This window comes from Anolis carolinensis, unplaced genomic scaffold, assembly GCF_035594765.1.
Source record: "Anolis carolinensis isolate JA03-04 unplaced genomic scaffold, rAnoCar3.1.pri scaffold_12, whole genome shotgun sequence".
NCBI classification, from domain to species: Eukaryota; Metazoa; Chordata; class Lepidosauria; order Squamata; family Dactyloidae; genus Anolis; species Anolis carolinensis.
The window spans coordinates 21,457,316-21,471,883 of record NW_026943823.1 but is presented as its reverse complement, the minus strand read 5'-3'; the positions used below and the strand labels follow the sequence as shown (position 1 = coordinate 21,471,883).

The window sequence follows — 14,568 nt, the reverse complement described above, 5'->3', positions numbered from 1 at the left end:
ACAGGTCAGGCCACTTTCAGGTCAGCAATCCAACCTTCAGGTCAGCAGTCCAGCCGGCACAAGGGTGAAACAAGAAGGTATGTCTGCAGTGAGTGTTTCCTTCCATAAAGTTTATACATTAAGTCGAGTCATGTCTGACTCATCTCCAATTCTAAGCCGAAGAGCCGGCGTTGTCCGTAGACACCTCCAAGGTCATGTGGCCACTGGCATGACTGCATGGAGCGCCGTTACCTTCCCACCGGAGCGGTACCTATTGATCTACTCACACTGGCATGTTTTCAAACTGCTAAGCTGGCAGATGCTGGAGCTAACAGTGGACGCTCACTCCGCTTCCGGGATTTGAACCTGACACCTTTCGATCTGCAAGTTCAGCAGCTCAGTGCTTTAACACACTTCGCCACCGGGGCTCCAGTTTCCTTCCATAAAACCCCCAAAAAAGTTTCTAACTCCAAATATGAGGCTATTCAATCTCAAGCTCATAACTAAAAACAGAGCCGTTTAGCCCAGTAAAGCTGGATTTCTTGTTGAAAGGCAAGAAAAAATTGGTGCGCTCAAGTCCTGTGTACAGTGTTCCCTCACTACTTCGCAGTTTGCTTTTCACAGATTCGCTGTTTTGCATTTTTTCAATAAACTCTAAGACTATCATAAATAATAAAACATTACAATTTACAGCCTAAGGAAGGGAGGAAGGAGAAGCTGAAGGGAGAGAAAAGGAGCCCAAGAGGCAACGGGAGAAGGAGGCTATTTATCAACACGACTGGTTGATAGACTTAAAATAGTGTATAACTACTACAATAATGTATAAATATTAAAATAAATATAGTGTCCCTACTTTGTGGATTTTCACTTATTGCGGGTGGTCCTGGAACATAACCTGATAAGTGAGGGAATACTGTATACATAAATTGACAGAGTTTGGTCCAATTAAAATCAATGTTTTTTAAAATAGAAACAAAATTACAATTCCTTTTCCACCTTAAAATAAGGCGCTAAATGTTAGACTTGGTTTAAATAATCCTACTTAACTCTAATTCAGAATTCCAATGCACCAGAGGAGCAATTCATGGGGAAAGTTACTGACCTGTACAAAAGCATTTACAGTTTTTAAAGCAAAAGTGTTTATTTAAACAAGCAGAAGCAATTCATATATTTCCACAGCAAGATAAATATCCCCGTTAAACTATCAGCTCGTTCTATGGCACCTCACGGTGCTGGGCTTGAGATAGCTGTACAGTGAGAGAGGGAGCTAACATTAGTGTTATTTACATTATCGTATTCAATATCCTATACAAGAAAGGAGCTAAACTCAGACTTGGGGGTGCAACTTCATCCAAATTTGATTTCATTTCAACCCTCAACAAGGTAATGGGCTGCACATGTTGCTGGGGAGGGGGCTCCAGTCATTTCTTCACAGGGAAGAGGAGAGCACTGAGGTCTTTCCACATTTCACCACACACTGAGCTGAGGAGGAGAGATGTGAACCTTGCTGGTCTGGCAAGGACAAAACTAAGTAACAGGCAGATGTCTTTGGGCAAATGCAGTGTCTCCTTTTGTTATTGTTGTTTTTTTAAAAAACTCTTTAACACAACCCAGCATTATGTATGGACCCTACTTGGGAAGGTCCTTCTATTATCTTGCTGGGCAGTTTTTGCCATTTTTGTTGTTTGTGTGGGAGAATCACACCTTCTCCTTGTTTTTACATCAATAACCACTGCGCCAAAAGTGGCCAAAGGGAAGGGGCCTCCTCGCCAGCCGCTGGCGCCCTGTGTACTAAGCCCAAAGTCTCTGATGCTCGCTTAGACCACGCTCTCTCGGTTACTGGAAGCCAAGACCGCTCGGCGGCAAATAGGACACGTGGAATTCTCCGAGAGCCAGCGGTCTATGCAGTGTACGTGATACTCGTGGGAACAGGGCAACTTCCTAAGCTTGTTTCCCTCTGTGTATTCCGTGATGCAGACGCTGCAGGTCTTCAGGGCATCGCTTTCCCCAAAATTCCTCATGGCCAGGTTGTCAATCTGCTCTTTGGTGAGACCCCTCGGTTGGTCGTCGTCCTCTTCATTCAGCAGGAAAAACTGTGCCAGGCTGAGGAAGGGCAGGGAGCCACTTTCTTCGAACGTGACAGACCCCCTGGCGTTGCGCCCTTCCCGCCGAGCGCCGGGTGCGGAGCCCCCCTCGTTGCTACTCTCAAAGGACTCCCCCGGCCCGGCCTCTGGACCTTCGTTGTTTAAACTTCCGCTTCCACCGCCTGCTACGTTCTGCGGCTCTGCCATCTCAACGCTGGGGTTTGGCGCAGGGGCACCGGGATCCGTGTCAGTATCGCTGTACATGAAGTAACTGAGCTCGCCAAAGCCGGTCATGATCTGCCTCAGCATGGTCTGGATGGCCACCGATGTCGTCTCGCTCAGGCCCGTGTTCAGGATTCTGCGGATCGGGATCCGGATGGTGCTGACATATGTTCTCACCCCTGCCCGTTCCGAGCGGGAAAATGTGCGCCGGAACCCTCCCCGCTCACTTTCGTAAGTAACCGTGTTGTTTGGGGTCTGGGACCTTGACCGCGTCCGGTTGGCTATGCTGTCCCTCTGCCGGTACTCTCCCGGGCGCACCCGCCTCACCTGCAAGTCAAGGACAATGGTTGGAGGCCTCTGACCGGGGGCTGCAGGCTCAGTGCTGCTGTTGGGCTCTGAAGAAGCGGTTGCCTGAGGAGCCGGCCTTGCCTCTGGGGTGGGAAATGGCCCTGGGTTCTCACTGGGGGCCTCAGGAGCAGCTGCATGCTGCCGTATCACCACATGCTGCCTGGTTCGAGAGCTTCCTTCAGCTTCACTTGCTGGGGGAAGGTCAGGCGCCTGAGATGACGTGCTGTGATGCACCCTACGAGGTGATTCATTCACTGGGTTAAGGGGCGACCTACTCCTGTCAGTCCTCGCTCGCGTCCTCCGCTGTTCAGGACTCCTGCTTCTGGACCTCCTCTGGCCCCTGGCAGGAGAAACCTCTTCAGGCTGAACTTGGGGAGGAGATGGTTCTGGTTCAGGCTGCCTCACAACAACAACAGGAGGGGGAGGGGGAGGAGGAGGGAGGGGAGGGGGAGGAGGAGGAGGAGGGGGCGAATCAGGTCTTGGGGCCTCAGTGTCACTTTGGTTGGTTTCTACATCCTCTCCACTGGATGGCTCTGCAGAAGGCTCACCCTCCGTTTCTGGAGCTGGGTTCCCATTATTACGATTGACGTTGATTTCCAAGCTGAATCTGAAATCCCCACTGTTTGGGTTAGTCCGGCTGACTGCTCTCCAAGACTGGTTTCCCCTCTGCCCGCTTCGTGTCGTGTTCCCCGTCTGCCGAACTGAATTCAGCCAATCTATTATGGAATCGCCATTAGACACGTCTTCTGTAGGCTCTGCACCTGCCAGACAAGAGCAACTGCCAGTGTTAGGAAACTAGGGCAAGCCCAGGCTGAAAACTTTCCAATAATGCTAAAGGTTCTAAGAAGGGTCTTAGTTGAACTACCCCCACATGCAAATATTTTAACTGTGCAGCACTCCTAATAGTAGTTCCCGGCCAAATTAGATTCACACTATTCTCACAGGGCAGATAAGAGGTGGGCAACTAGGTTCAAACAAGCATTGTTGGGAAGAACTTCTTGCTTGCCTGACACTAAAGAATAAAGTTGGAATACAAATCAAATTTTAAAATACATTTAAATCTTATCAACTGTAAATAAGGCTTAGTTCCTGGTTTGTGTATTTAGGACAGCCAAATAAAAACCAGTGAAACTGAAAAAAGGAGAACATGCTGCATCAGTCTGGTAAGAAGAAAAAGCCAAATGTGATGCCATTTACAGCACCTACAAAAATGACCCTCAGAAACAGGCTACATTACATTAGGTGATGGCAGTGCTGTAAAATAATTAAATAAATGGCTTTAAAAAGTGGAAGACTAACAATCCCTAGTCACAGTTTTTCTCCTCTTTCTAGATCTTCTATCATGGGAGCTCTAGATGAGCCTGACCTACCTCTATTGTCTTCCATGTTTTGCTGTGACGGACCTTCCTTGATCTGTTGCAGTCTTCTTAGCAATTCTTCTTCAGTAATTTCACCTGAGGAAACAATTTGCAACTCAGATCAAGCATCTACCTATCCAAGAACCCATGCTGGAAAACCGCAACACCTGCAGTAGAAAAGCCACTGATCAAGGAGAGATGCATTTGCCCTGATTACAAACCCAAGAGTTAACAATTTACTTTCAAAACTTTTCTGCTTAAACATACTGGGTTTAAAAGATATAATTTTGTGAAATGTAACTATCCGGTCTTCAATGGCTGCTCTCTGTGATTGCTCTAACACAGTGGTTCTCAACCTGTGGGTCCCCAGGTGTTTTGGCCTACAACTCCCAGAAATCCTAGCCAGTTTATCAGCTGTTAGGATTTCTGGGAGTTGAAGGCCAAAACATCTGGGGATCTACAGGTTCAGAACCACTGCTCTAACACATAAAGCTCTATGCAGATTGGGTCCAACTGCTAATGTGACATAGCCAACACATTTCCAAGGAGATAAAGTCCTTCTAACCTGGGGCTTACAGGTGATTCTAGGTTTACGTCTGCGCTGCTTTATCTATGTTTGTTGTTTTGAGGCAGACCACTTCAACCTGCAGCCCTCCAGCTGCTTGGGCTTCCAACTCCAACAAGCCCTAGACAGGGGGCCCAAACAGCTGGAGAGCTACAGGTCAAAGAGGTCTGTTGTGAGGCATGACCTCTAGAAAAATTCTGTAGATTCCCCCCTCCCACTGGCTTTTGGACCAGGAAACATGCTGCATTCTGTTGTCAAAGGCTTTCATGGCCGGGATCACAGGGTTGTTGTATGTTTTCTGGGCTGTCTGGCCATGTTCCAGAAGTATTCTCTCCTGACGTTTCGCCCACATCTATGGCAGGCATCCTCAGAGGTTGTGAGGTATGGAGTTTAGTTGAACTACGGAAATGTTTACTAGGTTTATCTCAACAAGTCATCTACCCGGTGCAGAAGAATTTAAGTAATTGCATGTTTAGCTGCACACTTGCAAAAAATCTCTTCAAATAAAAAGCCCCCACCCTTTGCTTTATTTAATGGCAAAATTCCAACACACTTTAATGGGCTCAATTGGCATCAAATACATAAAGTAACCTACCAGGGGTGCCTAGTAAGTTGTTATCTCTCATTAGCCTGTAGTCTTCTTCACTCAGATTATTTACAAACTGATAGAAAGCCTCTTCCCGATCCAAACGATCCAGCTGACTCCGGCGCTGCACTTCGGATTGATCGACACTTCCTTTATTATTAGAATCTGAGCTTTCCATCTTGGTAAAAGTAGGGGAAATGTCTACAGGAGGAAAAGAAGGAAGATCCATATTGTTTGGAGAGCCATAGTGCCCCTGGCCTTCTATACAAGAGACAAGACTTCAGTTAACTGTGGCTAAATCACGATATTTTTGAGCAGATGAAAACAACACAGAAACTGCAGCAATTCCTGCAAAATTAATCTTTCAAAGTTTATTGGGAATGAAAAAAAGATGCCAACTCCTAATTGTTCAGAAGAACTTTGTGACTGTAAAAACTGTTCAGCAGTGGAACTCTCTGCCTCGAGGTGTGGTGGAAGCTCCTTTCTTTGAGGCTTTTAAACAGAGGCTGCATGACCATCTGTCGGGGGTGCCCAAGAAAAGGACCTTCTGAAGACAATTTACTAGGTTTTAGGTGCATCTTAAATGCTTCATGCAGGAAGGGCAGGCTCAAAACTAGCCCTTCTGATTTTGATGGAAAGGCGCCTCGTGGACCCAATTGTTGTTAGGAGATGCTAAAAACATATCAAAACGGCTTCTCATATTATCAGAAAACGTTTTTCTCAGATTTTTTTTAAACTAGTGACATGAAGGGAGATTGGGGCTGTTCCTAGTCTAGCAGATGATGTGTGTTACTTACAGAGTTTGGAAAGTTGTGACTTAGTTAAGTTAGTTAAGAACAATGTGCCATTACAATCAATTAAGAACATGGATAAACATTTAATTGGTTGTAATCCCAGAGAAATCAGGGGTTCTTCAACCAATGAACACATGCAACAGATGAGTAACTGAATCTTCATGTCACAGCATATATGGGATTAGGTCTCTAAGGACAAAATGACAGCAAAATTAGAATCACAAATAATGTTAAAAGCTACTCTAATGGCACAACCCAGCCAATATTAAGCACTTTTAAGCCCTACTTACGTCAAAAAGAGAAACAAAGAATTTCCCCCTCTAGTTTTTTGCTGTAAAGAGAATTTTTAGAAATGTTCAGCTCTGACTTAAGAGCTATGGTCTTCCAAAATCCAGCCTGCATACATTCTGGACATCTTTGATTTATCACTGCACAACTGCTGTTACACACAGTGGGGAACCTAACATACAATTTTCACTTCCTCCAAAAGAATTCTCCCATACTTTATAATGTAGTGGGGGGTATTACACTCTGAAACAACAACAGCAATAGGAACATTTTAAAAGAGAAGATTCCCAGGTGTCTCCCAGTGAATGTCAATTACAGTCCAGAGCACAGGGTGCATGCCTGGATGTTAATCACACACACTGGTATGTGGAATGAATTTAGAAATGGCTACCCTTAATTAAACCTCATCCTTACATTTGCAAGCCACTTCCTCCATAAACATTATCTTAACTGCCAACAACTGTCCATTCCATCCCTACAATAAGGAGGAGACAACTGAACTGAGCTAAAGAGCTGGGCATGTTTAGCCTGCAGAAGAGAAGGCTGAGAGGAGACATGATAGCCATGTACAAATACGTGAAGGGAAGTCATAGGGAGGAGGGAGCAAGCTTGTTTTCTGCTGCCCTGCAGACTAGGACACGGAACAATGGCTTCAAACTACAGGAAAGGAGATTCCACCTGAACATCAGGAAGAACTTCCTCACTGTGAGAGCTGTTCGACAGTGGAACTCTCTCCCCCGGGCCGTGGTGGAGGCTCCTTCTTTGGAGGCTTTTAAGCAGAGGCTGGATGGCCATCTGTCGGGGGTGCTTTGAATGCGATTTCCTGCTTCTTGGCAGAATGGGGTTGGACTGGATGGCCCATGAGGTCTCTTCCAACTCTACTATTCTATGATTCTATGATTCTATGAACACTTATTGCAGGTGTTGCCAAGAAGACAGGTTCAATTATTACCAACTGCACCTCTCTACAGAAATCCAGCACTGGTCAATGCTTCTCATCAAATGCTTTTGCTGCTACAAGTCCGTATTTTATATTGTGTACTTAGTTATGTATCCTGGATCAACCTTCTTTACCAGGCAGCATCAGCAAGTGATGGTGGTTTGTTCTGCAGGCAATTGGAGTAGATATTTCCAATATTCTTCCACCAGGAAGTGAAGCTGCTATAAGGAATTATGACAGGGACCTGCTTCTATTTGTTGCATCCTCGTTTGCTTGGTGGGTGGAAATGTCATCTTTCTGTACCCCAAATACCAGTCGAACAGACTGTCATTCCTTGGTGCAATTGTTGCTTGGAAAATTAAGTTTCAGAGGGCATCTATGACTGTCACAATAATGCCACCGTTTTAACTATATTGTGGAAGTCAACCATTACAGAACAAGCTGTGCAAATTCCAGGAACAGAAACATTCCAAGCTCTGTGCACAAATATATAACTACTGTACCTTCAATAATCCTTTCTCCCAAAACTCTCACTGTTCTTTCTGCAGCATCAACACACATATATACAGGAAGAACGCAGAAGAGACTGCCTGCTGGCCTTCCAAAGGGCTTTTGACAAAGTTCCATCCCAAGGACTGCTCAAAGACCCTAGCAGTCATGGGACAAAAGAAGTCCTTATGTGGATGAAACACTGGTTGAAAAGTAGAATGTAGAAAGTTGAAATATCCCCTGCTTTCCATTTTTGGGGAAATCCACCTTTGTGACAGCTGTAACTAATAACCATACAATCTCACATAGACTGTCTTCACCTTTGATACCATTGCAAGAATAGACAGCAGGAATGGTAGAATAGACAGCAGGAAGTGTCATCATCTGCCGTCACAACTCAAACCTACTCATCTCTAGGTTCCTAGTGCAGATTGGAATGCGGTTACCCAATTATTCAAATAAGGTGCTTTGAGCTGTGTGCTAACTGAACTCAGAGCAAATTGTGCCACTCCCCACCCACCCCTTTGAAAACAAAATGGGATTCACCTCTTCCTGATAGTGGCACACACACAAGATATGCTGAGATTTAGTCCAAAACATACATTAGTACAGATAACTTTTACTTTCCAGTCAGTAAAGAGCTAATAATTTGTGGAACTCTGAAAACTAGTGGAGAGGAAAGTAAATGTAATATATTGCTCTGGCCATTCCCCTTGGTTTTTATCCTTTAGACTGCTCCACCATTTTATTTCCCTGTTTCCCCCTATTCCTATGTCTCTCTCTCCCGAGTTTTTAATTAAGTGTTCATGTGGCCCGCCCTGTTTTTTACTGTTTTCTCTGATTTGTGCTGTAATGTATATGATTATTTTTGCACTGTTATATTGTGTTATGATATGTTGTTTTATTTTGTTATATTGTATGGTGTCTGGGCATGGCCCCATGTAAGCCGCCCCGAGTCCCCGTTGGGGAGATGGTGGCGGGGTATAAATAAAGTTTTATTATATTATTATTATTAGAGGAAAGGGCTTATTCCATCATACCTTTGTCATTTAGCCAGAAATAATGGATGACATGGAGATGTTGTTGAAGAAGCTATTTAACTCCTCTCTACAATATTCTGCTGGAAACCCTCGTCTAAGCATGAAACATAGTCTGTTCAGCCCTAAGAAAATTAATGCTATCTACTAAGGTTTCATTTCAGGACTCGTGGATATTCAAAATCAAGGTTTGCTCTTTGGGATACTTTTTGTGAGGATATTACAAGCCAATGGATGGTCTGACCTGAGAACATAGACAAGTGACTGTATTCTTTCCCAGGAATAAAGACTCAGTTATTTCAGTGGAAGTAACTTGTAGGCAAATATTTTGTTTTGGTGAGGGAGGGAGGTAGCAAGGGAGGGAGGGAGAGAAAAAAGGGCTGCCTGGAAAATAGGTGACCTTTGGGGAAACCTCCCTTTATGGAGCAGGGTTTCTCAAGCAGGAACTTGGGAGTTCCCCGGCTGAATCACAGAATTACAAAGCTGGAGGAAACCTCAAGGATCATCTAATTGAACTCTATTCTGTCATACAGGAAGGCACAATTCAAGCCCTCCTGTACAATCTATGGCTCTGAATATTGAGATCTTCGGGGGGGGGGGGGGCTACTTCAACCAGCCAGAAGCTGACTGGCAACTGTCACCCAGAGGACCTTTTCATCGGCCACCCCAAGACAGTGGAATGACCTGCTGTCAGAATTCCCACAGCTGTCAGAATTGAAGATCCATCTAAAGACCAGTCTCTTCCAGCAGGCCTACCCAGATAGTTTTAATAACGAATTTTAAAGCTATCTTATGTTTAATCTTTGTTTTGTGTGCTTTTATATGTTTAAATGGTTTGGATCCATGCTATTTGTTCAATTGCATCTCCCAATATAGACCACCTCGCACATGGTGATCAACGGAGGAGGCCCTGCTCTTGGTCCTATCCCCATCACAAGCACGGCTGGTGGAAATGAGAGAGGAGGGTTTCTCTGTGATCGCTTCCCATTTCTGGAACTCCCTTCTCAAAGAAGTAAAAATGGCCCCTACCCTCCTCTCCTTCTGAAAACACACTTATGCACTTTAGCGTATAGAGAGAAGGAAGGACTAGCATAATTCATTTAGCACTTTACGGCTGCCACGGACTAGTTTAAACTACAATTTATGTCAGTCACTGTTTACATTTTAGCCATTAAATTGTCTATTATTGATGTTTTTGTGAAACTGTTGTTTTAGTGCAATTATGCTTTATTTAATTATTTGTATTTTATTACCTCAATTGTAATGTTTGGTATTTAGTTCTTTACTATTTATTAGGATGGCATTAAATGCTTGCCTTTTTATATGCATGTAAACCACTCTGAATCCCCATGGGGTAAGACGGTGGTCTAGAAATAAATTATTATTATTTTATTATGACACAGCAAACAATTATTATTATTATTATTATTATTATTATTATTATTATTATTATTATTAGCAATAACCCAGTTCAAATCAGATATTGTGGGATTATCTGCTTTGATATTTTGGCTTATATGGTTGCGTGGAAGGGTCCTGGGTCTCCGCATGGAGAGAAAAAGGAAGACATAAATAAACATAACAATGTTTTATCAAAGGCTTTCATGGCCAGAATCACTGGGATGCTGTGAGTTTTCCAGGCTGTATAGCCATGTTCCAGAAGAATTCTCTCATGACGTTTCGCCCACATCTATGGCAGGCATCTTCATAGGTTGTGAGGTATATTGGAATCTAGGCAAGTGGGGTTTAGATATACGTGGAATAATGTCAAGGGTCAGAGACAGAACTCTTGTCTCTTTGAGGCAAGTGTGAATGTTGCAATCACCTTGATTAGCACTGGAAAGACTTGCAGCTTCAAAGCTTGGCTGCTTCCTGCCTGGGGGAATCTTTTGTTAGGAGGTGCTAGGAAGTTGCTTAAGCACGAATCAAGGAACTTGAAAGGCACTGCAGACTAATTCAACCAGAGAAGTCAGCCATAGCAGAACAATTGATGAACCAGCCTGGACACAGCATACTATTTATGAACACAGAAATGCTGGAACAACTCTAACAACTCCTATGTCAGACAAGCCATTGAAATCCACAAGAAGCATGTGCACAATTTGAACAGAAAGGAGGAAACAATGAAAATGAACAAAATCTGGCTCCTAGTATTTAAAAACTCTAAAAATCAGGACAGTAAATAAAAAACAACACTCAGAAAAAAGGGAAATTCCAGACAAGAAACAATCAGGGCCAGTTAACACCTCCCAACAAAGGATTCCCCCAGACAGGAAGCAGCCAGGCAATTCAATGCTAATCAGGATGGCCAATTGCAACATTCACGCTTGCCTCCAACAGACAAGAGTTCTTTCTCCCACCCTGGAGAAAGATACAGTAGAGCCTCACTTATCCAAGCCTCGCTTATCCAAGGTTCTGGATTATCAAAGCAATTTTTGTAGTCAATGTTTTCAATATATTGTGATATATTGAACTACTTTTTCTGTCAAATTTGTTGTATAACATGTTTTTGTGCTTAATTTGTAAAATCATAACCTAATTTGATGTTTAATAGGTTTTTCCTTAATCCCTCCTTATTATCCAAGATATTCACTTATCCAAGCTTCTGCTGGCCCGTTTAGCTTGGATAAGCGAGAGTCTACTGTATATATAAAGCCCACTTGCCTAGTTTTCCAGCAGACCTAACAACCTCTGAGGACGCCACAGATATGAGTGAAACGTCAGGAGAGAATGCTTCTGGAACATGTCCATAATACCCGGAAAAAACAGCAACCCAGTGTTTATTTCTCCCACCCTGGACATTATTCCACATATATAAAGCCCACTTTCCTAGTTTTCCAGCAGACCTCACAATCTCTGAGGATGCCTGCCATAGATGTGGGTGAAACGTCAGGAGAGAATGCTTCTAGAACATGCCCATACTACCCGGAAAAAAACAGCAACCCAGTGTTTATTTCTCCCACCCTGGACATTATTCCACATATATAAAGCCCACTTGCCTAGTTTTCCAGCAGACCTCACAATCTCTGAGGATGCCTGCCATAGATGTGGGTGAAACGTCAGGAGAGAATGCTTCTGGAACATGCCCATACTACCCGGAAAAAAACAGCAACCCAGTGTTTATTTCTCCCACCCTGGACATTATTCCACATATATAAAGCCCACTTGCCTAGTTTTCCAGCAGACCTCACAATCTCTGAGGATGCCTGCCATAGATGTGGGTGAAACGTCAGGAGAGAATGCTTCTAGAACATGCCCATACTACCCGGAAAAAAACAGCAACCCAGTGTTTATTTCTCCCACCCTGGACATTATTCCACATATATAAAGCCCACTTGCCTAGTTTTCCAGCAGACCTCACAATCTCTGAGGATGCCTGCCATAGATGTGGGTGAAACGTCAGGAGAGAATGCTTCTAGAACATGCCCATACTACCCGGAAAAAAACAGCAACCCAGTGTTTATTTCTCCCACCCTGGACATTATTCCACATATATAAAGCCCACTTGCCTAGTTTTCCAGCAGACCTCACAATCTCTGAGGATGCCTGCCATAGATGTGGGTGAAACGTCAGGAGAGAATGCTTCTGGAACATGCCCATACTACCCGGAAAAAACAGCCACCCAGTGATTCCGGCCACGAAAGCCTTTGACAACGCATCATCCCACATTATCTGCTTTGAACTGGACTCAGAAAACCCATTTCTAAGCAGATATTGTGTGATTCCCTGCCTTGATATTCTGCGTTCTATGGCTGTGTGGAAGGGCCCTGGGTCTCCGCATGGTGAGAGAAAGCGAGACATAAATAGCCACGACAATACTAATAATAACGGGGCTGGAGATGGTTGCGACGCGACCCCAGAAGTGCTGGGCGTTTTGTGAAAGGGTTTCCGTGGGCGCCATTGCCCTGAAGGCCGCACGAAGCAGGAAACGCAGGGGGAAGGCTGCGGCCTAGTCCCGCTTGGAAGCCTGCCTGCCTCCTGCCTCCCTCGCCCGGCTTGCTCACCTCCTCCGCGGCCTCCTTCTCCCTCCTCTCCGCCCGCCGGACCCGAAGCGGCTCCTTTTCCTTCTCCTCTTCCTTCTCCCTTTCCCCGGCTCCTCTCTCGCCCTCCGTCCTCTCAGGCGGCCATCTTAGGCTCCATTGTTACTAAGGAACTCGGGGACCGGAAACTGGAGGGGGACAATGGCGGAGTGCGCATGCGCGCGGCACAGGGAGAGGCCCAGCCCCGTTGGTTTCCGTGTGGGCTGCGCGCGCAAGTGGAGGAAGTGACGTCTCCCCCCGCTTCGTAGAGCCACCTCCGCGCGCATGCTCCGTGGCTGGGCCTTGCCTGTGAGTGAGTTGCGAAATACGTAAGCCATAGAGTATGGAGGACTGAGGAGAAAGAGCGGCTCAGAGTCTTGTGGGAGTGGCCATTTTGAACAGGAACCGAACCAATAAGATTAGAATAGATCGAGGAGAAAGATTTATTGGATAATAATACAATAATAATAATAATAATAATAATAATAATAATAATAATAATAATAAAATAGATAAATAATATGTCATTATAAGAAATAGATAAATAAGACATTTATTATCGTTACAAGAAGAAATGGAATAAGAATTATTTATTGTATTATTATTAGATATACAGTAAATATGTCATTATAAAAAATAGATAAATAAGACATTTATTATTATTACAAGAAGAAATAGAGTAAGAATTATTTATTGTATTATTTATTTGCTACATTTATATCCCGCTTTTTTCACCCCGAAGGGGACTCAGAGCGGCTTACAAATTAAATTTACATACAATATTATATTAGCATAGTGCAATACTGGTAATAAATTACTATATTGTACTGTATCAATATATTGTAATATTACTAGTAATATTACATGTAAAATATAATATATAATTAATATTATTATATTGTATTATTAGTATTATATCGTATTACAATATAATATTATGAATATTAATAATATTAGTATATGGACTATATATTATTATAATACTATGTATATTATATCACGATATAGTACAATATGTTATTTAATACCAATAGTATAATATAGTGGTGGCATAAGATTAGATCAAGGAGAAAGATTTATTGGATAATAACAACAACAACAACAACAACAACAATAAAGATAAATAATCTGTCATTATAAGAAATAGATAAGACGTTTATTATTATTACAAGAAGAAATAGAATAAGAATTATTTATTGTATTATTATATGTACTATATATTATTATAATACTATGTATATTATATCACGATATAGTACAATATTTTATTTAATACCAATGGTATAATATAGTGATTGTATAAGATTAGAATAGATCAAGGAGAAAGATTTATTGGATAATAATAATAACAATAATAATAATAATATAGATAAATATGTCATTAGAAGAAATAGATAAATAAGACATTTATTATTATTACAAGAAGAAATGGAATAAGAATCATTTATTGTATTATTATTATATATACTATTATTATAACATTATATATTATTATTATACTATGTATATTATATCACGATATGGTACAATATGTTATTTAATACCAATAGCATAATATAGTGGTGGTATAAGATTAGAATAGATCAAGGAGAAAGATTTATTGAATAATAATAATAAAATAGATAAATATGTCATAAGAAATAGATAAGACATTTATTATTATTATAAGAAGACATAGAATAAGAATTATTTATTGTATTATTATCATATATACTATTATTGTAACATATATTATTATAATACTATGTATATTATATCACGATATAGTACAATATTTTATTTAATACCAATAGTATAATATAGTGGTGGTATAAGATTAGAATAGATCAAGGAGAAAGATTTATTGGATAATAACAATA

General features: G+C 42.3%; 1 protein-coding gene across 2 annotated transcripts; it reads right to left on the bottom strand.

Annotated features, from left to right (window-relative positions):
* Nucleotides 1-1,094: 1,094 nt before the first annotated feature.
* Nucleotides 1,095-12,874, bottom strand: rlim (ring finger protein, LIM domain interacting). Of its 2 annotated transcripts, XM_008123075.3 has the most exons (4): nt 12,695-12,873; nt 5,152-5,343; nt 4,004-4,087; nt 1,095-3,394 (listed from the first exon to the last, which is right to left on the bottom strand). In XM_008123075.3, the coding sequence occupies exons 2-4, from the start codon at nt 5,318-5,320 to the stop codon at nt 1,797-1,799; spliced, it is 1,851 nt and encodes a 616-aa protein (XP_008121282.2). In that variant the 5' UTR covers nt 5,321-5,343; nt 12,695-12,873; the 3' UTR covers nt 1,095-1,796. The 2 variants fall into 2 exon arrangements, with proteins under 2 accessions (XP_008121282.2, XP_062819838.1); XM_062963768.1 differs by lacking the exon at nt 5,152-5,343 and having other exon boundaries at nt 12,695-12,874.
* Between the last annotated feature and the right edge of the window lie 1,694 nt (nt 12,875-14,568).

Coding starts and splice junctions, on each gene's coding strand:
- rlim (XM_008123075.3), bottom strand. CDS start 5,320: ATGGAAAGCTCAGATTCTAATAATAAAGGAAGTGTCGATCAATCCGAA. Junction 4,088..5,151: donor CAACTTACTAGGCACCCCTG/GTAGGTTACTTT, acceptor TTGTTTCCTCAG/GTGAAATTACTGAAGAAGAA. Junction 3,395..4,003: donor AAACATGGAAGACAATAGAG/GTAGGTCAGGCT, acceptor CTTGTCTGGCAG/GTGCAGAGCCTACAGAAGAC.